The sequence below is a fragment of the Candida dubliniensis genome, chromosome 1, assembly GCF_000026945.1.
Source record: "Candida dubliniensis CD36 chromosome 1, complete sequence".
Taxonomy (NCBI): Eukaryota; Fungi; Ascomycota; class Pichiomycetes; order Serinales; family Debaryomycetaceae; genus Candida; species Candida dubliniensis.
In genome coordinates this window covers 2,620,309-2,642,022 of record NC_012860.1, presented here as the reverse complement: position 1 = coordinate 2,642,022, position 21,714 = coordinate 2,620,309, and the positions used below count along the sequence as shown (strand labels likewise).

At 29.6% G+C, this 21,714-nt stretch overlaps 7 protein-coding genes and 1 non-coding gene across 8 annotated transcripts, besides 1 other annotated feature; 1 reads left to right on the top strand and 7 right to left on the bottom strand. All coding sequences in view use genetic code 12, as the record gives it.

Moving 5' to 3' along the window:
• Positions 1 to 77: 77 nt before the first annotated feature.
• Positions 78 to 713: a mobile genetic element (partial ORF2 followed by partial ORF1 and preceded by 3' end on opposite strand).
• Positions 714 to 812: 99 nt separating this feature from the next.
• CD36_11150 (conserved hypothetical protein) lies at positions 813 to 2,231 on the top strand (the record flags this gene model as incomplete). Its single annotated transcript, XM_002417711.1, has 1 exon — positions 813 to 2,231. The coding sequence occupies one exon, from the start codon at positions 813 to 815 to the stop codon at positions 2,229 to 2,231; it is 1,419 nt and encodes a 472-aa protein (XP_002417756.1).
• A 137-nt stretch (positions 2,232 to 2,368) lies between these two features.
• On the bottom strand, positions 2,369 to 3,457 carry CD36_11140 (conserved hypothetical protein; the record flags this gene model as incomplete). Its single annotated transcript, XM_002417710.1, has 1 exon — positions 2,369 to 3,457. One exon carries the CDS (start codon positions 3,455 to 3,457, stop codon positions 2,369 to 2,371), a length of 1,089 nt encoding a protein of 362 aa, XP_002417755.1.
• A 616-nt stretch (positions 3,458 to 4,073) lies between these two features.
• On the bottom strand, positions 4,074 to 4,496 carry CD36_11130 (mitochondrial 54S ribosomal protein MRPL51; the record flags this gene model as incomplete). The annotated part of the gene is made up of 1 exon (XM_002417709.1): positions 4,074 to 4,496. One exon carries the CDS (start codon positions 4,494 to 4,496, stop codon positions 4,074 to 4,076), a length of 423 nt encoding a protein of 140 aa, XP_002417754.1.
• A 435-nt stretch (positions 4,497 to 4,931) lies between these two features.
• CD36_11120 (high-affinity methionine permease, putative) lies at positions 4,932 to 6,593 on the bottom strand (the record flags this gene model as incomplete). The annotated part of the gene is made up of 1 exon (XM_002417708.1): positions 4,932 to 6,593. The coding sequence occupies one exon, from the start codon at positions 6,591 to 6,593 to the stop codon at positions 4,932 to 4,934; it is 1,662 nt and encodes a 553-aa protein (XP_002417753.1).
• Positions 6,594 to 8,059: 1,466 nt separating this feature from the next.
• CD36_11110 (RNA-binding, G protein protein, putative) lies at positions 8,060 to 11,758 on the bottom strand (the record flags this gene model as incomplete). The annotated part of the gene is made up of 1 exon (XM_002417707.1): positions 8,060 to 11,758. The coding sequence occupies one exon, from the start codon at positions 11,756 to 11,758 to the stop codon at positions 8,060 to 8,062; it is 3,699 nt and encodes a 1,232-aa protein (XP_002417752.1).
• Positions 11,759 to 12,399: 641 nt separating this feature from the next.
• CD36_11100 (conserved hypothetical protein) lies at positions 12,400 to 13,872 on the bottom strand (the record flags this gene model as incomplete). Its single annotated transcript, XM_002417706.1, has 1 exon — positions 12,400 to 13,872. The coding sequence occupies one exon, from the start codon at positions 13,870 to 13,872 to the stop codon at positions 12,400 to 12,402; it is 1,473 nt and encodes a 490-aa protein (XP_002417751.1).
• Positions 13,873 to 17,792: 3,920 nt separating this feature from the next.
• Positions 17,793 to 17,888, bottom strand: tRNA-Tyr (GTA). The gene has a single exon. It is a non-coding gene; the product is annotated as a tRNA-Tyr (tRNA).
• A 1,185-nt stretch (positions 17,889 to 19,073) lies between these two features.
• Positions 19,074 to 21,512, bottom strand: CD36_11090 (Yeast KU70 protein homologue, putative; the record flags this gene model as incomplete). The annotated part of the gene is made up of 1 exon (XM_002417705.1): positions 19,074 to 21,512. The coding sequence occupies one exon, from the start codon at positions 21,510 to 21,512 to the stop codon at positions 19,074 to 19,076; it is 2,439 nt and encodes an 812-aa protein (XP_002417750.1).
• Between the last annotated feature and the right edge of the window lie 202 nt (positions 21,513 to 21,714).

The following is a 21,714-nucleotide window of genomic DNA, read 5'->3' as shown; positions in this document are numbered from 1 at the left end:
CCTTTTCTTTGGTTATTGATTAATTCAGGGTTACCTCTTCTTTAAAGTTCTTCATTTGTTCTTTGTTTCTTTTTTTTTTTTTTACAACTTTGTCCGTTTTATCTCCCTTGACATCACAATTGGTACAAGGCTTTATTAATGGACAATTATATTTAGTATGGGTCATCGATCTATTTGCTGAATATTCACAATATTTGCAGTTCGACATCACTCTTGAAGTACAACACAACACAACAATCAATCACTTCTTCACCCTTTGTTGTTGGTCTTTTTTTTTTGGAAACCTTGACCTGGAAAAAAATATGTCCACTATAAAATACCAGACAACTTCCAGATCTGGTTTGTTAAAGGTCATCTCTCCCCCCCCTTCCCCCCCCTTCCCCCCTTCCCGACGTTTAAGTGGGAAACTTTGGCCTTCAATGTTGTTAGTACTGACTTTTGCTTTTGCTTTTTCGTTTTATGGTTATTGTGCCATTCAAAAAGTTTGTCACCTTAAGGCCCCAAAACCTACTTGGCATAAAATTTGCCATACAAAATCCATGTTATCCTGAATCAAAAGCTTTACTTTCCGGAAATCAAGATTAATAAACCCTGTTTGTACTTTGCATCTGCAATTTTAGATGTTTGATATTGTTGTAACCTTCCTTTATATATTTATAGTAGTATACCTGTATATAAGGACTAAATGTATATTGAAGAAAGAAAAGAAAAAATATAAAAAATAAAAAGCTTAAAAAAAAAAAAAAAAAAAAGTTAACATAAAACTATAACTAACCCTTTCTCAGCCCACCAAATAATATATCGATTCACTTATGGCTTCTATAACTCCAAGAAGATCCGGTCCTATACCGGGAATACTATCAAAATCCCATTCTTTATCTTCAACAACAACAACAACAACAGGTACAATGGGAACAAGTACAACAACTGCACCCTCTTCATCTTCATCTTCATCTTCATCATCATCATCATCATCAGTTCCAATAATTTCTCGAAATAACAAATTTGTTATTCGTTTATTACCTCCATCATTAACTGAATCGGATTTTCTTAATCAATTAGCAACATATTATCCTTATCATGCTAGTAAAATTTGTCAATTTTATTATATTCAAGGTCATTATCCTAAAACAAATTTTGAAATTCCAATTTATTCTCGAGCTTATATTAATTTTTCTAATTATAATGATAGTTTAGAATTTTTAAATTTTTTAAAAGATAAATCATTTGAAGATGAATTTGATTCAATAATCCCCATGATTGAAAAATCATTGTTTCATAAAATGGTAAATACTACTACTACTACTACTAGTAGTAGTAGTGGTGATGTTAATTCATCACAAAAGATATTAAAAGAATCGAAAAAAAATTTAAAACGTGATGATTTAATGAATAATGAAATTTATAAAAAATTTTTAATGTTTATAAATAATGAAATTGATCAATTTGATTTAATAAAGATTAATAAGAGTATTAAAAGGAAACAATCTACCAAATCTGATGGTGGTTGTGGTGATGCTTCAAAATCATCTAAGGAGAAAAAGAAATTAAAGGTCAAGAAATCAATTAAAGAAAAAGCAATTGGTAAGGAAAAAGATAAGACTAAGACTAAGACTAAGCCTAAGACTAAGACTAAGCCTAAGGAAAAGGTAAAAGATAAAGGTAAAGAAAAGCCTCCAAAATTGACAAATGGTGACGATACATCGAAAGATAAATTGGTAAATAAGGATATAATAACGAAGGAAGATGTGAAACTGATTAAGAAACTGAATGAAAGTAAATTGACAGATGAAACTACAAAAGAAATAAAGAAATCTAGGAAGTTTAAGGAAACATTAGAAAACATGAAGAAACGAATAGAATCTAACAATGGTACAATTTCTGATGAGAAAATTGAAGTTGCAAAACCAAGATCAAATCCAAAATCAAATCCAAAATCAAAATCAAAAGCCAATAAACCTACATCTAAATCTAATGGCAATAATAGACCTGAATCAAAAGATGAACAACAACAACAACAACAACAACAACAACAACTGAACGATACACCTTCAAAGAAACAATCCAAAAATCCAAAGCCAAAATCAAAATCAAAACCAAAACCAAAACCAAAATCTCAACCCCAACCCCAACCCCAACCTAAAGACAATGAACAAGCAATTAAAGTTAAATCTCAACAACCAGATTTAAAGCCAATAAAATTATTAAAACGATCAGAATCAAAAGAATAAGACAGAGAAACCCCTGTATCATTATATAGCATAAAAAAAGAAAGGAAAGGAAATTCAAATATCTTCAATTTTGTTTATTTATTTAAAGAAACATAACTATCTCTCTATCTATCTATCTATCTATCGATCGATCTAGATTATAATTTTGCTACACTTTCTTTACCTCCTTTCCATGTAATTCCTCCTTTCCAATCACAAAGATCAAACACTAAAGATCTAACATCATTTAATTCTTCTTTAGTGTTACCATTATTCAAAGCTCCTTTCAAATGACCTTTTAATTGAGGATTTACATCTTGAGGAATTAAACAAGCAACAACACACATTGAAGTTTCTTTAGCATTAATAATATCAATAAAACTTAATAATGGAGAATAAATATGATGATAAGTAAAATACCATAAATCAGGATAAGCATTAAACATTTGATTTTTAATTCTTGTATTAATTTTATTTTGATAAATTGAATTCCAAAAATTAGATCCTCGAATTAAATCTGATTCAATTTGTTTAATATTAATTGATGATTGAGATATTGGTCCATCAATTGTATCTACTGATGATGATGATGATGATGATGATGATGATGATAATAATAAATTTTCTTTAAATTTAATTTTATTATCATCAAATTTTGTTCCATTTACATCTTCACTTAAAATTGAAGCTGAAGGTATATGACCAGGATTAACAATACAAGATCTTTCAGGAATATTTCCTGATTTTAAATTTGTTGGTGTAACAGTTTTTAATATCATTAAAGAATTAATTACTTTAGGTAATCCAATTAATGCAATACTTTTCAAAATAACTTCTCTAAATCTAGCAGTTAATTTATCTTGAAAATTGAAAATATCTTCATTTTTAGAAAATTTGAAATTTAATGGTAAATTTTGATAATAAGTATTAGGAATTAATATATCAGGTAAATTTATTCCTACAGCAGTTAAATCTTGATATTTTTTGGCAGAATCAATTGAATCTTTAGCTAATTGAATTAAATATTTATCAGTTAATAATGATGAAGTAGATGTTGTAGATGATGATGAAGAAGAAGTAGGATCTTGTAATAATTGTTGACGCAAGGCAAAATGATATAATTTGGGGATTTCATCAGGTTGATTTATCACTGTCAAACAAGCAGTGGCAATTAAATACCAAGTATTAGATAAACTTGGATATTTGTAAGCTAATCTAACCAATCTTTCTGCTGTTAATAATGTCATGGCTTTAAATATTAAAGTTCAATGAAATGTGTGGGTGTGGGTGTGTGTTTGAATTGTAGACCAATCAAAAAAAAAATATAAACGTTAGCTAAAAGACAAGTTTATTAAATTGGTTGACTTTTTTTTTGTTTTGAGGTTTTCTGTCTGTGTGTGTGTGTGTGTGGGGGAGGGAGGGGGGGCCTGCACATGCTACGATACATACTTAATATATAACTACTTCCTTCCTTCCTTCCTTCTTTCCTTCATTCCTTCCTTCCTTCATTCCTTTGATATTAATATCCCTGAGGGAAACTGAAAACTTTAATAAATATTCTTATTTCACTTAAATGTGATATCTACAATTGGAAAAGTTCATAAAAAAAAAAAAAGCTATAGCATATACTCCTGCAACTAAAGGAGTTTTATATTAGACTACCTTTGCTCTGTACAAGATTCAATGTCACTATATCCATTCATAAAACCGGCCTTCTACATTTGGTACATTTCTGGAAAAACATAAAAAAAAAAGTTAGCTTTCGATCTATTTACTTTAGAAACAACTATTATCAAGAATTTTATAACCCTTTATTTATTATGTGTTTATTCAATCTATTTACACGGAAAATATTTCATTAATTTAAATTTTATGTCTATAACCTTTAGGAACTTGTAATGGAGACCAAATACCTCTAACAGAATCATTAATTGATTTGACTTTATGATTAAATTTAAATAATTCATTACCTGATCGTTGACTATATTCATTAAGAGTTTTAATAATTTCATTTTGTTTAATATTCTTTATTTCCACTTCTTTAATAACATTATTATTATAATGGAAAATTAATTTAGGATGACCACGTAATTGTTTAATTTCAAAAAAAATGTTTGGTTTCGATTTAGCATAATTATTTAATCCTCCATTAGTTAATAATTCACGAAGATGAGTTGATGATCCTCCCCAATTACAATATTGAACTGTTATTCTATGACATGGATTCACAAATGATCCTATCCCATTTCTTCCTATGGATACTTTAGGTATAGCTTTAATTGGCATTTTTGATTTTGATTTTTTTTAAGGGAGTGAAGGGGGTCTTTAGTTGGATATGGTCTTAATTAATAACAACACCTAAAAGAGATTGAAAAAGAATATAAAAATTTTTTTTTCTTCTTGAAATTCCTTGACTAGACTGGTCGTGTGAATGTGGACAAAAAAAGAAAAATATCAACAACAACAACAACAACAACAACAACAACAACAACAACACTATAACTTGGAGTATATTAAAATACCAATCAGAAGATATTAAATAAAAGTACTTTGATTTTTTTTTTGTTTTTGTATTAAATAAATGAATTACCCTTCCCTAAATTAAAAGTGATACTAAAAACTAATAGAATATATAAATATATAAATATATAATTAACAATACGAGAAACATCGAACTGAAATATTGTCTAATCTTCTTTTTTTATTATTTTTTCCATTTGTTTATTTAAGTTTATTACCTTCAGCTTCAACTGCAGCTTCAACTTGTTGCTGTATTTCCTCTTCGGTACTATCTTTTGAAACTTTATATATTTTATTTCTCCAGAATCCATCTTCACCAAGAACTTCTTTTTCAACCAATTTATAACCGCCAAAACGTGGCAATATTTGAGTCCAGATCACCCAATATATACCACCAAGTCCGAAAACACCCCAAGTGACAACAGCATGTAACCAGTACGGAAGATGTTCATAAACAGATTGACCTTCTGATGGAGGAATATATGGAGCAGCCACAAGATATAATGAAGATAAAAAGAAAAATATAGCCACTGGTAAAGTTGCTTTAATTTTTGGGTTCCATTCATATTTGCCTTGGTATTTTCTGATATAAATCCATACCAATCCACCACCTAATAAAGTATTAATCACATTCAAAGGATAAGATACCAAGTTAAGAATAAAGTTATATGAATCACCTGGTGGAACAGCACAAATGAAAATGACTCCAATTAACCAATGTTCAAGTAATCCTGTGAATGGAGTATTAAAAGGTTTACTACTTCCAAAGAAACGAGAAAATGGAATAACTCCAGAACGACCAAGTTGAGTAATAATTCTACCTTGAGCGAAAATAACTGACATAACATTACCCCAAGCTGATAAGGCAACAAAAACTGCAGCAGCTTTACTAGCTCTAGTACCAAAAGCATAATAAAAAAAGTCTGCCACCAAAATTCTTTTACTAGCAGCAATAACATCAACTGGGACAACAGCATAATAAGCAATATTAACCAACATATAAGCAATGGCAATACCTAAAAGTGCAAGTGGTGCTGATACTTTAAGTACTTTCATGGGGTTTTTCACTTCACCTAAAGCATACAGTGCATTACTATATCCAACAAAACTCCAAATGACATTATATAATGCAACACAAATACCATAACCAGTTGGTGTTTGACCTTCAAAAGCATTATGGAAATTATGAGTTGGTTGGAAATGACCAGTTTTAATACCATTACCAAGACCAACCCAACCAGTAACAATAATAAATAAAATAATGACAATTTTGAATGAACCCAAAGTATTTGCCATAAATAACCCTGCTTTGGCATTGATAGCATTAATTAAAAAGGCAAAAGTAACAACCGCTAAGGCAATACCTCTTGAATTCCATTGAGTAACTTCTTTCCCAGCAGCAGTTAAAATATATTCTCCTGTAACCACACTATTACCAGCAGTCCAAGGCATAGTAAGAGCATACACTGCATATGATGAAATAACCAAAAATTTCGGACTTTTATAAATATGTTGAAGATAAATAACTTCCGAACCATTTCTAGTTAAAACAGATCCAAATTCCATATAAACTAATAATCCAGCAAAAGCAATTAAAGTACCAGCAACCCATAAAATCAATGATGTTCCAACACTACCTGATAAAGTATAAATTGTCGATCCAGTAGCGAAAATACCAGCACCAATACATCGATTAATAATAAGAAAAGTGGCGGAAATTATACCAATTTGTTTAACATTTTGATCCAATTGAACCCCAGCTTCTATTTCATGATCAGTAGAATATTCACTCAAATTATCAGTGTTAGTATCTGATTTCTTCTCCGGACTTGCCTGAGGTTTATATAAATCAGTTAAACCCATTTGAAAATATTGTGTTTGTATATATGGTATAGTAATGGTATAGTAATGGTGGGGGGTATAATTGATTAAAAAAAATGATAAGACTTCTCAAGAGGGAAAAAGGGGAGGAGGAGGAGAAGGAGGGACAAACCAGAAAGATCTAAAATATTAAGAGATTGGGAACTTTATGTTACTTTTATAAGTATTCTCTTTTTTTTTTTTTTTTTTGTCTAACAACAATAATGACTTAGCTGCTAAGATGCTACCCATAATTAAAAAAAAAAAAAATAAGGCAAACAAGAAGAAGAAAAAAAAATTTCTTTTTTTTTTTTTTTGTCTCTCTCTTTGCCATTTAAAGATTTAAATTGTCATTATTGTGGCGTACTGATGATGATGATGAATATAAAAATGAATCACCTATATATTCTTATCCTACGGCGAATATAATATATGTATATATATATATATATATTAATTGAAGAATTATTATCCGTTTTAGATACAACCACTTGAATTGCTAAACAGGCTCAGATTTACCATCTGTCCCAAATCAAAGGGAAAAAGTGTAGTTTGTGAGTTAAATTGGTTTTTTGATAAAATGCCGTTTCTCTTTCTTCTTTCTTACTCCTTATTCTTATCCGTATAATATGAATATCACATTAATAATTATCAATTTCCAATTGTTTTCTCAATTTTTCATTATACAATTAATAGTCAAATCAATTTAATCAAGGCGTTGTTGAAGTACCCTAACCAAAAAAAAACAAAAAAAACAAAAAAAACAAAAACTGTGGTCTGGAACGTATAATAAATGTGCAACCACAATAAATAATTTACATGAATGGCACCAATTCTTCTTTTTTTTTCTTGGTAGGTAATTAATTAATTATAAACTGAGACATTTGAAGCAAGATAAAAGATACAAGATAAAAGACCAAGATTTTCCTTTTTCCTTTTTCTTTTTCTTAACAAACACACTATAGATGAACTAACAAAGTAAAGGCATGGTATCGCCAAACTTGTGGTAATTCTTTCTCTTAATCGTATAATAAACATTCATAATAATAATAAAAATGATGTTTTGCATTTTATTCACAAGAAAAAAAAAAAAAAAAAAAGAAATAAATTTGGTCGGTCGTGTGCTTAGTGATGGATGGATGGATATTACATAGTTATTATTATTGGATACTTGGTTCCATTTGAGTCACGTGGATTGTTGTAATTTATGGCATTTTCGCAACCTTTTATTTTTTGTGACACAAGAAGAAAAATGAATAAATGGAAACCAAACCAAACCAAATCATGAAGAGAAATTTTTTTATTTAAAATCTAGGAGGGGCAAGTGGGATTGCGTTACAGTATATAACCAATGATTGAAACGTTGCAAAATCTAATTCTTTTTTTTTTTTTTTTTTTTTTTTTTTGAGAATTTCATTCAAATACACCTAAACTTTAACTATAATACTAATCAAAGTACATCAATCTATTTACAACAAATTTTCAATTTCCTTTTTGGCAATATTCAAATTATCTTCATCACCAACTAAATAAATAAAATTAGCAGCGTTTTTATCAGTAGTAGCTCTAGGAACAGTAATAAATGTGTTTGATTTCTTTCTAATTTGATTAACTTTAGAACCTTGTGGTCCAATTACTTTGGAGAAAACTGATGGTTGTGAAGCATAAAACCATCCAATTGATTTAGAATTCTTGGCTAAATCTAATCTTTCATTAATAAATTTAGCTGCCTTGGCTGTGGCTTCTTCTGAACCTTTTAATCTCCAAGGAATTATTTCTTCTGAGGTGGCAGTGGTAGCAGAATCATTTGCGTCAACAATGGTAAATTTAAATAATTCTCCATCTTTTTGAGGATAGGCTGATTCTGGTGGGGTTGGGATTGATGCAGTAGATAATTTATTGGCTAATCTTGTGAAATTTCCATGAACAATTTCAACATTAAAATCATTCTTTAATTTTTTGAAAATGGCACCTCTTTCACTAACCAAAGCATGATAAATTACTGGAACATCAATAGATTCATTCCAATCATCTTTTGTTAATTCTTCAATCTTGATTTTGGCATTTTCGATTTTTTCTGGTAATCCAATGATTTTAATTACAGTGGATTCATCATTTGGTCTAGGAATTTCGATAGTAACACCAAATTCAGATTGTAATGAATGACGAATAGTACCATTTGGACCAATAATTAATCTATGTTTCTCTTTAGGTAAATCAATTTCTTGAGTAATAGAAGCTCTTTTTTCTTCAATAATTTTTTCAATTGCATCAATGATTTTATCAACAATTTTTTTATCACCTTGAGATGTAACTTCATCACTACCAGAACCTTCATTGGGGATGTTTAATAATTTATATTGTCTATTTCTTGGCACTTCATCACCACCAGCTTTAGAAATGATTTCTTTCATAATAGAACCACCAGGACCAATTAAATCACGATGATAAATTGGTTCAACTTTAATAGAACGAGAAACAAAATTTTCTACTTCATCAATAATTTCTTGAATTTTACTAATAGCTTCTTTTAAAGCTGATTTGGAACCAGTTAATTCAACTTCAGAATATCCTTTACTTTCTTCACTTTCACGGTTAAAAGTATATTCAATACCAGTACCATCAGCAATATCATTAATGGTTTCACCAGATTTACCTATAACTCTAGCAATTGCCTTTAATGGAATTTGAATAATTTGTTTAAACCCATTTTCTTTTTCAAAAGCATATAATTCTTTCAATTCTTCTTCTGCTTTAGCAACACCTTTAGATGGACCTTTAATAGTAACTTCATCTTTAGAATTTGGTGCATCAGCAAAATTGATCGAATTCTCTGATGGGAATCTAATTTTGACATTATATTTATCTTGTAAACGATTGATGTACACAGCACGGGGTCCAATCATTCTTCTATGATATTGACTTTCAATTCTTAATCTGACTAAAGTTTCATCAGCCCATTTTTTGGCCAATGTTGCAACTTTAGTCTTGGTCTCTTCAACATTTCTTTTAACCCCAATGATTGTCACTTCAGTTTTGGTTGATGATTTATCTTTTGATTCATCTTTTTCAAGGGGGACATCAATTCTAGTACCAAATTCATTTCTAATTTGATTTAAATTGGCACCATTTTTACCAATCAATCTTGAAAGAACTTGTGATGGTACTTGAATAGTGGTAGTGTATTCATTACCAAACTCTTTAGCATCGGTTAAAACATTTTCAATTTCTTTCTTGATAGTAGCCACAGAAGATTTGATACCATGAATGTACAATTCATCTGATGTTGGATGGTGTAATTCAATCTTGACAGTGTTTGGTTCAACAGAAGCCAAAATAGATTTCAAAGTTGTTCCTCTTGGACCAGAAATTTGATCTTGTTCCTTTGATGTGATCGATAAAGTGACATTAGTCAAGTTTGTTGCTAATTCTCTTAATTTATTTAAAGCTTCATCAACTTTCTTAAATGCAGAATCGGGATCACTAACATCATCAAAATCTTCAGCATCTTCATTAGATTGTTGAAAATTAAATAAAGTGATGATTTTACCCAATATAACATATTCAACACTTTGTTGTTTAGAAATATCTTTAATGGTTTCATCAACTTTATTCAATAAAAATTCATCAATATCTTCAATATTTTTAGTCAAATCAGGAGTAATTTTATTAACTTGATTAACAATTGCCTTCTTGGCAATTTTAATGTGTTCATCATCATTTTTGGAAACAATTTCAATAGGAATTGTAGCACTAGTTACAAGATCTTTATTGGATGGAACATGAATGGTCACATCATTGGTCTTGGCAATTTCATCAAAAACACCAGTCTTGGTTAAAACAGAAGCAACAGCTTTAACATGTTTCAAATTTCCTTTATGAGCTTTAGACATATCCAAAATTTCAACTTTATATTGAGATGTGGTTTTTTTGGCAGAAGCTTGAGCACCAGGAATTTTTTTCTTATCACCAATGAATTTAACTTTACCTTCACCATCTTTTGGTAATTGAATTAAAACATTATGTTCATTGAAAACTTGTTCAATTGGTAAAAATTGTTGTTTAATTTTAGGAATTGGTACTTCTTCAATAACAACTTTATTAGATAATTTTTCTAAAGCAGCTTTAACTTCTGGTTTAGCTTCTAAAACCAATTCACGTTCACCAACAATAACAATTGTATGTCTATTAGATTTGTAATCGGGAATTGCAAATTCTAAAGTTGGAAACTTGTCAACAATTGATTTTAATTCTTTGATAGCAAATGGTTTGATAGTTTCATTGACAGGAACTTTAGCTGACAAATTCTTTGTTTCCTCTTTAACAATGGCCAAGATGGCATTTTTAGCACGTTTAGAACCTTCAACATCACCATCAATAGTAACTTGGACAGTTTTAGAGAAAATATCTTCTTCTTCTTCTTCTTTTTCTTCTTCTTTTTCTTCTTTTTCCTCTTCTTGAGTTTCATCATCACCAGTGTCTTCACCTTCAATTTGGTCACCAATTTCAATTTTAACTTCATTGGCTTGGATAATTGGTTTCAAAGTTTTACCACCTTGTCCAATAACTCTAGATCTCAATTTAGCAGGGATATTAAAAGAGATCTTGACTGGTTTAGTCAATTTTTTAATGACCAAACGTTTTGCCAATTTAACTTCATCAGGTCTACCAGTAATTAAAAAAGTTCTCTTTTTGGTGTGTTGAGAAGTAGTACATTCAATGTTAGTTTTAGTTTCTTGTTTGACAAAAGTTAAAATCTTGATAAATTCTGGACGAGCAACATTCAATTGATCTTCAACATCCAAAGAAAAAGCTTCTTGAATAGTAGAAACTTTAGATTTGATTCCATTAGTTGTTTTTGGAGTGGCATGTTGAACAGGGGTTGGAACAGGACTTGCAGTAGAAGAACGAACTGGAGTTTTCATCAGGGGACCCCAAGTTGAAGCACTTCCAGTATTAGAAATAACTGGTGAAGCAGATTTCTTACCACCTAAAGTAGGAAAAGCCGTTTCATCAGTAATTGATGGTTTGGCATTGGTTGAAGAAGTAGTTTCAGTGGAAGTAACCAATTCTTCTTCTTCTTCTTGTTCTTGTTCTTGTTCATAACCGTCTTGAGTTGTATCGGCACGATTGAGACGAGCAGCAATGATTTCAGCAGGAGTAGGCATAATGATTTAATTGAAATGAAAAAAAAAAAAAAAAAGAACTTAACGACTAAAGATTAATAGACAAATGGACAATGCTTTTCTAAAGAAAAACAGCAGGTGGGGGAGGGGGGGGGGGGGGGGGGGAGGGAAATAATTGAAAAGAGTGATTTGGTAGATATTTGTGTAGACAAACAAGCAAAAAACCGAAATATATATATATATTTTTCAGATCAACGTATACAAAAAGAAAGAAAGAGAAAGAAAGAAAATAGAATTAAAGCTCAATTCAACTGATGTTGGGAACAACGAAGGAAAAAAAAAAAAAAAAAAAAAAAAAATTTTTTTTCTTCACCGTTTCCTATTTAATAATAATAAATATTAAGTAACACGTACATGTTTTACAAATAAAGAGGCGAGAATTATCAATTTAGGGGACAACAACAACAACACACACACACACACAAAAGAAATTTTTTAGGGCGGGAACTTGAATCTTCTGTAACAAAAACTATCAATGGTAAGTTTTCAATTACTACAATACAAATCAAAGCTTTTAATGATATCATTAACCAAAAAGAAAAAAAAAAAAAAAAAAAAAATGGTCGTGTTTATTAATTCGTAAAAGATATTAAGGTATTCTATCAATCTATATATTATAAGAATCAAATTTGTGTCCCTAAACCAACTAACCCTTTTTGATGAATTACAAAAGTTTGGGTTGTAATCATTGATGAATCGTCATGAGATTTTCTATCATATGATTGTACCAAGTTCCCTAATGCAGCATAACTAATGAAAACATCATCTTTGTCTTCAAAAGATCTTTTATCTTTCACAAAATGACCAACATTACTGATGGTAATTAATTTCCCATTCCATTTATCAAAAGAATTCAAATCTGGTATGCAATTAGAAATGTATTGCTTTTCAGCAGTGGTGAAGGTATACTCTTGGGAATAAAACTTGTAATTATTAATAGTGACATGGTCAATTGGCTCTATTGATGTAGTTGTTGATACTATAGATCCTCTTCTCTCATTATCAAATACCGACGAATTCTCACTACTGGTATCGGAATGACTATTATTATCTTGACCTTTAATAGTTAAATAGTTGGAGTGAAACATCGACAAATCTTCGTCAACACCATCAACTGGAGAATTGTCCCTGTCCCTGTCCCTGTCCCTGTCCCTATTTCTTCCATAGTTTGCAGCAGCAGCAGTGGCAGCCAATAATGCATTGTTTCGACTTGTGTTTCTTGAAGGTATAGATTTGAGTCGTGATACATGTCTTGCTTCAACAGGTACACTCAAATCTCTTCCAATGGTGAAATTTCTAAACCAACTAATCATACCAAAGAATGACCAAAATTGAAGTAAGATTTGTTTATATTCAATTCGAAGACGCAATGTATTTTTATATTTGACAAGTGATGAATTATTGGTGTTACCATTATGTTCTTCTTTATAAATTGCTGAAATTATTTGGTTCAAAGAAGGTGCTTCCCCAACCTGTAAATTTGCTAAAGAATAACAATGCATTAAATTACCTCGATATTTTTTAGCAAATTGATTATATTCTTTTGTCAAAGATGTTGGTTCAAAAAAAAATTTATTGTCTTTTAATAAATCGTCGTAATAAGATTTTATTGATTGTAATGTTTTACTAGACTTTTGATTTTTAAATTTATTCTTTAATTTGCCCAATTTGGAATCATTTAAAGATAACTTGGAACTATCATTACCACCATAGGCATCACCAGAAAACAAATCACTGATATCGTCGGTATCATTCGATGATAATTCACTATAATCAAAACCTTTACTCTTTTTATAATGAGAATTGATATCTTTAGTTAATTGATCTAAACAATTTAATTCAAAATATAAACATATTAGTAAATCCTGTAATTTCTTATCAACGTTCAAATTGTATATTTTCAATTGAGTAGAATTCAACTCGAGTAATACTGGTTTCCAGGAACGGTTGCCATTATTGTATTGATATGGGGTTATGAATTCTGTTTTAATTAATGATAATCCATAGTAGTTTAATGATGAAGTATATTTGGGTAAATCTTCAAGGGATTGAGTATATTCTGGGGGTGGAGGTGGAGGAAGGAGATCGGAGTTCATGACTATAGTAAACAAAGATAAGTTAGTATCATATAAACAGAAACCAGTAAAGAATGAGGAATATTGCTGAACAGTAATAGCAACAATAACAACAAAAATCAAATAGTGGAAATCATGGGGGGGGGGGGGGGGTAGTATATATATATATATATATATAAATGTATGTGTATGATTAGGTGGAGTAAACTAAGGAAAAAAGAAAAAAAAAAAAACCCCACCGTAACGCAAATCGCAACTAAATTAGAAATGATAATAATAGAATAGAAAACAGATATTATAAACAAATACTTTAAAAATCTGCGGAGAAATCCCCCCAATATAAATTCATGATGTCTTAAACTTAAACGCCAAATGATGTGAGGTTGTGGTTGTTGTTGTGTGGGGTGAAGAAATAAAAAGAAAAGAAAAAAAGTCGTTGGTTGTTGAATGGGGTGAGTGGGTGGGTGAGTGAGTGAGTGAGTGAATACTTGACATTATTTCTGAATCGGGGTATCTGGGGAAGGAGGGAGGAGGGAGGATAAATTAAATTCCCACGACATTTTTAGTCACTATTTTTTTTTTCTTGGTGTTGTTCTCGTTTTTTTTTTTTTTCTCCATTTTTTTAGTAAATCTCATCGCTAATACGAAAATTCAGGATTTATCGGCATATAATATATTTCTGATAAACATTTATGGAAACCACCGATAAATTGGTGTTTAAAAGTTTATATTCTGAAAACAATGCGCCTTTAATGGGGTGACAAGTGAAAATAATAAGGCAGTGACACTGAATTATATTCGGATCGAAATAAGATGTAAGATATCGGGGTTAAACGATTTGTGAATCTTGGCACCGCAACCCATACAAGAAATAATAGATATAGGTAGTAGTAGTATACGGAGAAGGTGATTATTATTCGTTGCTATCTTATAATAGTTGTTGCCAAAGCAAGCATAATTCAAAATCTGCTCACATTTGTTAGAGCAAACAAAGTCCATTTTTCTCTTTGTTGTTGTTGTTGTTGTTGCAATATTCCATGTTGAGGTTGAATCTAGAAAGAATTAACTAATTAACATACCTTTTCGGTGTTCTTGTCGGTGATATACACTAAGTATAGTTAAGTAGTAACTGAGAAAATTATTATCCTAAATAATAGAAGCAAAAAAGAAGCAATAGGAAAAAACCGAAATTCAAAGTCGGGAGAATTCGAAGATGATTTATAAGTTCTTCAAGTGTTTGATTCCGTCTACTAAAGTTTAAGGTGGGGAGATTATCATTGTTACCGATGCTGACAAATCTTCTAATAAATCAAAGCCTGGAAATGTGTACAAATTTTTTAAATTTTTAGGAGGATCTACACATCTTGTTATATTTTTTATTATGGGTCACGTCTATCGCGTGAATCGTAAACTTCGAGAGAGAGAGAGAGAGAGAAAGAGCGAAAACAAAAAAATAAAATACTTGTTTTGTGTTCCAAAAGAGTTAACAGGTGCGGTATTTTTTTTTTTTTTTTTTTTTTTTTTTTGCAATTTTTTCCATTCCTCTTCCATATGCGACACAACAACAACAACAACAACCACTATTGCCACCACAGCTGCGGCTAATTATTCTTTTTGGTGGTCTTCTTTATTGAAATTGAAAATGTTGTATAATCTAAGGAGTAAGAACCATTAAGTAAGTGGAGTAAAATAATAATGCAAATCTTGGTCCCACATGTTTATCGTTGAAAACTTTAATTGCTAATTCTTTGCATCACCTGAAAGTTCTCTTCCTTTTTTTTTTGTTGATGTCATTGCTTACCAAATAACCAATGCAAACTGAAATTGCACTTAGTTTTGTGTGTGTTTTTTCTGCCTTGCTTGAACTCCTCTATTACAGTTCTGTTTGAAAACACACAAACTAGTCTGAGGCTTAACTTCTGGTGATTGGTTTCATATATAGAAACAATCATGGATAACTTTATTTAGAAACATGCTGCTGCTGTTGCTGTTGCTGCTGATGCTGATGCTGATGCTGCAAGTCACAAGCTCAACCCCGACATTCCGATCCTTAAAGAAACAAGACGAAAGAAAAAAAAAAAAAAAAAAGATCACCCAATTTAAATTGTTTTTCGAATATTCATATTCCAACCTTATTTGTGTAATAATCAAGTGAAGTAACAAAATCTATTACAAATGCAATAGATGTGATTGGTTGAAATTGTTTTTTATCTTTTCCATTTCGAGAAGATTAAACTAGGCCACTTTATTATTATTATTATTATTGTGGTTTATTTTCTGTGGTCATTAAAATTCGAAAAAAAAAAAGGTAAATGAATGTATTTTTCCGAATCTTTGGTGGTGTTGGGTCAAAGGGTTTGTTCGTTCCGATATTTGCGAGCTTTATTTAACCGAAGGAAAAAAAGAAGAAAAAAAAAAAAAAAAAAAAAAATTTGTCACCGGAAATGTCGGCGAGAGGTCGGTTAGTTAATCCGGAAGTTTGAAAATGGTGGGTGATACTCTGAAACAAATAAACTCCGTCTAGTGTTTATTTGAAATGCAATTGCTTTTTTTTTTTTTTAACATTTTATAAAACGATTTACTGTTCTTGATGAGAAGGGGTTTTAATAACAAACTTCTTAATAGCAACAATTGAAATTGAATTCTGATATCATCACACATATCAAATACTTTGCTTTTTCTCTGATTGTTTTGTTTTTTTCTATAAATAACTATAATTCCAATATTCCTCCAACGTGCTTAGTTGGGATTTTCCAAAAAAAAAAAAGGCTTTTTCCAAAAAGTTAAAAACTTATTCATTGTTAAATTATATCAAAAAAAAAAAAAAGAAAAGAAAAACTGGCGAATTGCAGTTTTTAGTGTGGTTTATATACAAATAGCAATTGGATTATTTACCATAGGTTAGAGTCATAGAATTGCAACAACAATAACAACACTAGAGAGAGGAAATCACCTTTAAAGTTATTTTTGTTATATGATTTTTGTTATAATAATCACATATAATCAATCAATTGCTTAAATAATTGATAACTGTATTGCAAATGTGATGTCATTTCTTGTTATTTAATCTATAAATGTCTCTCTCTTTTTTTTTTTTTTTTTGGTTATCAGTTTACTAGCCCAAACTTTAGGGGGTTTTTTTTTGGTTATCATACTGATTTGAAGCCAGCGATGGCCACAGCCTTATTGTTCGTCTAGATGACAAATGAACCCGGTAAATATCACTCATGGTTTTGAGAAAATATTTATTGTTGCACTAGTGAATGTTGTGTATTTCAGATGAATTCTATAAACCAACTAATGATGATTAATCGTCAATCTTCATAGTAAAAAAAAATATGTCAATATGTATACTAAAACTTAAGTCATTAAACGTTATCAATAACTGTGAATTGTGGAGTAACATGACAATTGTAGCTAAAATCACTCACTCACACAATAAAAAATAAAAAAAAAAATAACAGCCGTTGACAGTTGACATATTTTCTGAACCACATGTCAAAAATTATATCACATTGTACATTTTTTATTGTTCATCCATTATTTGTTTTTTTTTTTTTATTTTTGTTTTCAAAATCAATTACATCATCGACATCATCGACATCGTGGGAATTAATAAACTTATTCTATAAACCACCACCACAAATCAAATCAAATCAAAGCAAGCGAGGGGGGCGGGGTTGTTTAAAGAGGCTTAAAGAGAAGAGAAACGCAAATTCAAAATTAACTTTTGCTTATTTAATCTATTTCCAGTGGAATTTGGGTCCTGGATTTTAGGAATCAATAAAAACAATATAAAAAAAAAAAATGTATACTCTTAGAAGTATTGATAACTATTTCTTCCTTCTGTATAAACCAACTTAATCCCTCTTTCCCCAAAAAAATGCTAGTAAATATTTTTTAAAAGAAATTATAAGCAAAGCAAAAAAATAAAAAAAATATCTCCCGAGGGTGAGTCGAACACCCGATCCTTAGATATCAATATCTAGAATTTATCAAGTTACAGTCTAATGCTTTACCAACTAAGCTATCGAGAGTGATTTTGATGTGCTACCATGTGTCTGGTTTGTGAAATGGAAATAATTTTTTTTTTTTTTTTTTTTTTTTTTTAATTATAACACCGTTTGGTTAATAAATTGTGTATAAGTTATTATTGTTTAGTGAATTAAAGGCAATCAAATTCATACATATATGAATTAATTTTCTTTAAAAAGCTGTTGTTTGTTTACGACTCAAATTGCAATGCAGAAAACTAAGATAAATGAATATTCTAAGTTTTAAAAATTAGAGGGAAGCATGGTTGTGGATTAAAAAAAAAAAAAAAAAAAAAAAAAAAAAAAAGAGACAAACCACAGGTCATGTTTTCAAATAGACTACTTTATAAATAAGCTCTTCGTGGTATACTTTAGTCTCACATGGTAGCAAGCTATTTATTTTGGGAATGCAAAAAAAAAAATTAAAAAAAAAAAATTAAAGAAAAAGAAAATCTCCCGGGAGTGAGTCGAACACCCGATCCTTAGATCGCATTCTAATTGTTTGATTGCAAACAATAAAACTCAGTTACAGTCTAATGCTTTACCAACTAAGCTACCGAGAGTTTCTTATGGAAACCCACCTCTTAATTTTAAATATACTACTTCAAAACTATACTACAATAATATCATCAAATCATTTGATATAAGTAATTTCCAAGGGCTTATTGAATATTGAAACCCATAATTGGATAGTATCGGCTTTAAGAGATAGTTTTTTTTTTTTGTTTTGCTGTTGTGACTGTTCTTGTGTTGGATTTATGTGGAGATTGGGGAATGAGTTATTTTGAAGTTCTTAACTTTATATGACTCTATAAAAATGAAAAATAACTCGTTAGTACTAATATATAGCATTGTTAGACAGAACTTTTTATTTGATATTCCAGTTATACGATGATTTATATAGCTATGTTAATAAAATACTTGTTTGATTTATTTTTTGTGTTTTCATTAAAAATTTGTCATAAATTTGATGGAAAAAAAAAAAAAAAATGTTCATCACTAGTTATAATTCACAGGTTCAAATACCTGTCTTGTAAATCAAATTTTAATATATTTAATCTTAATCTACAAAGATCAGAATATTTTCAATATGTATAGTAAATCCAAAAATCAATTTTTTTTTTTTTTTGCAATCACTAACCCTACTACCAACAAACTTCTGGTGTGAATATATATACACACATTGACTTATCTTTTATGAGTATTTATGAACTGACTAATGTTTTCAATCAATTCAGCTTTCCTATTAGCTGATTTAACTTCAGGATATTTTCTTTTAAATTCTTTCAATTGATCCATTGAAAATCGATCCAATTGATTATTTTCCCATGCATGTAATATTTCTTGATCAGAAATTGGACCTGATTTAAATTTTTTTTCTTTCTTTTTATCAGTTTGATTATCAATTTCCATTTGTTTCCGTTTCAAAACTTCAACACCAATAGTAGAATCAATTTCATCCATACGAGAATTAATCTTTTGTAATAATTCAATAGCAGTATCATCATTATTTATTGAATTTTTCAATTGTACCAATTTTTGCATTGTTATATCATTTTCTATTAATGGTTTTTGAGAAAGTTTAAATTCCATTTGTAAAATTTCATGTTTGATAACTTTATAAAAATAATTTAATGATGCATTAGGGAATTCTCGAGGATCATAATGCAGAAGTTCAAATTTAGGCAATAATTGTTTAAAACTTTCAATTAAACTGTCATCATTATGGATGGCTTCTCGTTGAGTATTTGTGATATATTCTCTAGGTAATGCCCGAACATCTTCAAGCCAAGGTAACTTAATTAGTAGGAAACCTTGTGGGAATTCATCTTGATTTTTATCAACATTATCATTATCATTATCATCATCATCATCATCACTGTCATCGAGTTTTTTCAGAAATGGTATTTTGGATGAGTTTGTTGTTTGAGTAGGATATAAAGCATACAAATAGGGTCGAGAATTACTTCTTGTACAACCGAAAACAATGGCATATTGATTTAATTTCACACATGATCGATATAATGAAGCAAATGTTTTGAAAGAATTAGTAAATCCACCGGTAACTGCTGAAGATGTCATTCCATTATCAATATCAGGTGTAACAAAAATCGGTGCACCACAGGAATATACAGGGTTAAAATGTGAAATATCTCTAAACCCAATTAATTTCAAGTATGGAGCTTTAGAAAACAACACTGGCTTTGTTTCTCCACCTGTCATTCCTACTTTTTCATCATCATCATCATCATCTGATATATCTGTTTCCAAACTATCATTTCCATCTTCACCATCATGATGATCATCACTATCTTTTAATCTATGATCAAAAGAATAATTGGTGAGGAATTCTAATTGTTGTTTATTTAATATAACAATATCTTGTCCACCACCAATCTCATATCCCTTTTTTATTCCCGCCTCTTCTTTCCGATCTTGATATGATTTGTTGGAATCTTTTGCAATTTCAATTATTTTTCCATTTTGCATCAATTTAGTACTTACAAATACTTTTTTAAGGGTTTCTGATCTTGTATAAAGTAATAATTCATTACGATTAATTTTTTCATGAGAATATAACATGTATCCTTTAATAGTACAACCAAATCCACCACCAACTTTACCATTATCACTTAAAATTAAATCACAAGTAAATTGTATTCGTCTAACTTCTTTGATTCTAAATATAGTTTTCCTAATTTGATCACCAACGACAGATTTCTTGAAAACAACACTATCTTTAGAAAATCCACCACTTGGTTTAATAAGATTTTCATCGTCATCATTATTTTGATCATCATCATTATCATAAACAGTGCGGGTTAAATTTTCCAGATTCTCTTGACTTTTTTTCAAATAATTTGTATTCATAAAAATATCTTTATATAATTCAAAATCAAATGGTTTTTGTCCATTGGTAGATAAAAATAATGGTTCAATGAAAAACCCATAATAATAAAAATCATCAATTGTTCTCCATAATGCTTCACGTTCAGATTCTTCATGATATGGTTTATCATTAGTAGTAATCCAAACCATTCTTCGTTTATTAAACTCTTTTTTATTAATAAATTCATCAATCATTTTATTTAAAACTACTGTCAATTGAGTTTCTTGTATTGAACCTGATGATTGTGATTGTGATTGTGTCTGTGGTTGTGTTTCAGATTGTGATTGTTTTTTACCTAATTTCATATCAATTTTCTTTAATGGTTGATATTTAAAAATTTCATCAATTGATTTAATATTATTTATATCATCTTGAATTAAATCATTTAATTTTTTCATATTTGCTAAATTTAATACATTCAAATGAAATAATCGTTCAAATCCAATACAATTAATATTTTTCATTGATGATAATTTATTTGATTTATCACAATTATAAAAATATATTCCAATCCCAGTACTTCTAGAAGTAATAATTAATTCTTGCATTAAATCATTTATACTTGATAATATTTCAAATAATTGACTATGAGAATTTAAATTAAGTTGAGGAGTTAATAATTCTGGTGTTATTTCAATTAAAAATGCAATACCTTCTTTGATTTCATATTGTTTGAATTTTTTATTGCCATATTCATCGTCATTGTTAGGATCATTGGATTGATTATGCCAACTCATGATAAGGTGATTTATGAGAAGTTTGATTCCTAAACGTGTGAGTGTGGGTGTGTATTTTCACGGACGTGTTTGATGATAGTTTTTTTTTTTTTTTTTTTTCTCCCTGACACTTGAGAAGGTTATTGGAGTTCACAAAGTATAACAAGCAACAAAAAATTATTCATTACTGGTTTCCCCCAATTAATCCGATCAATTCAAATTA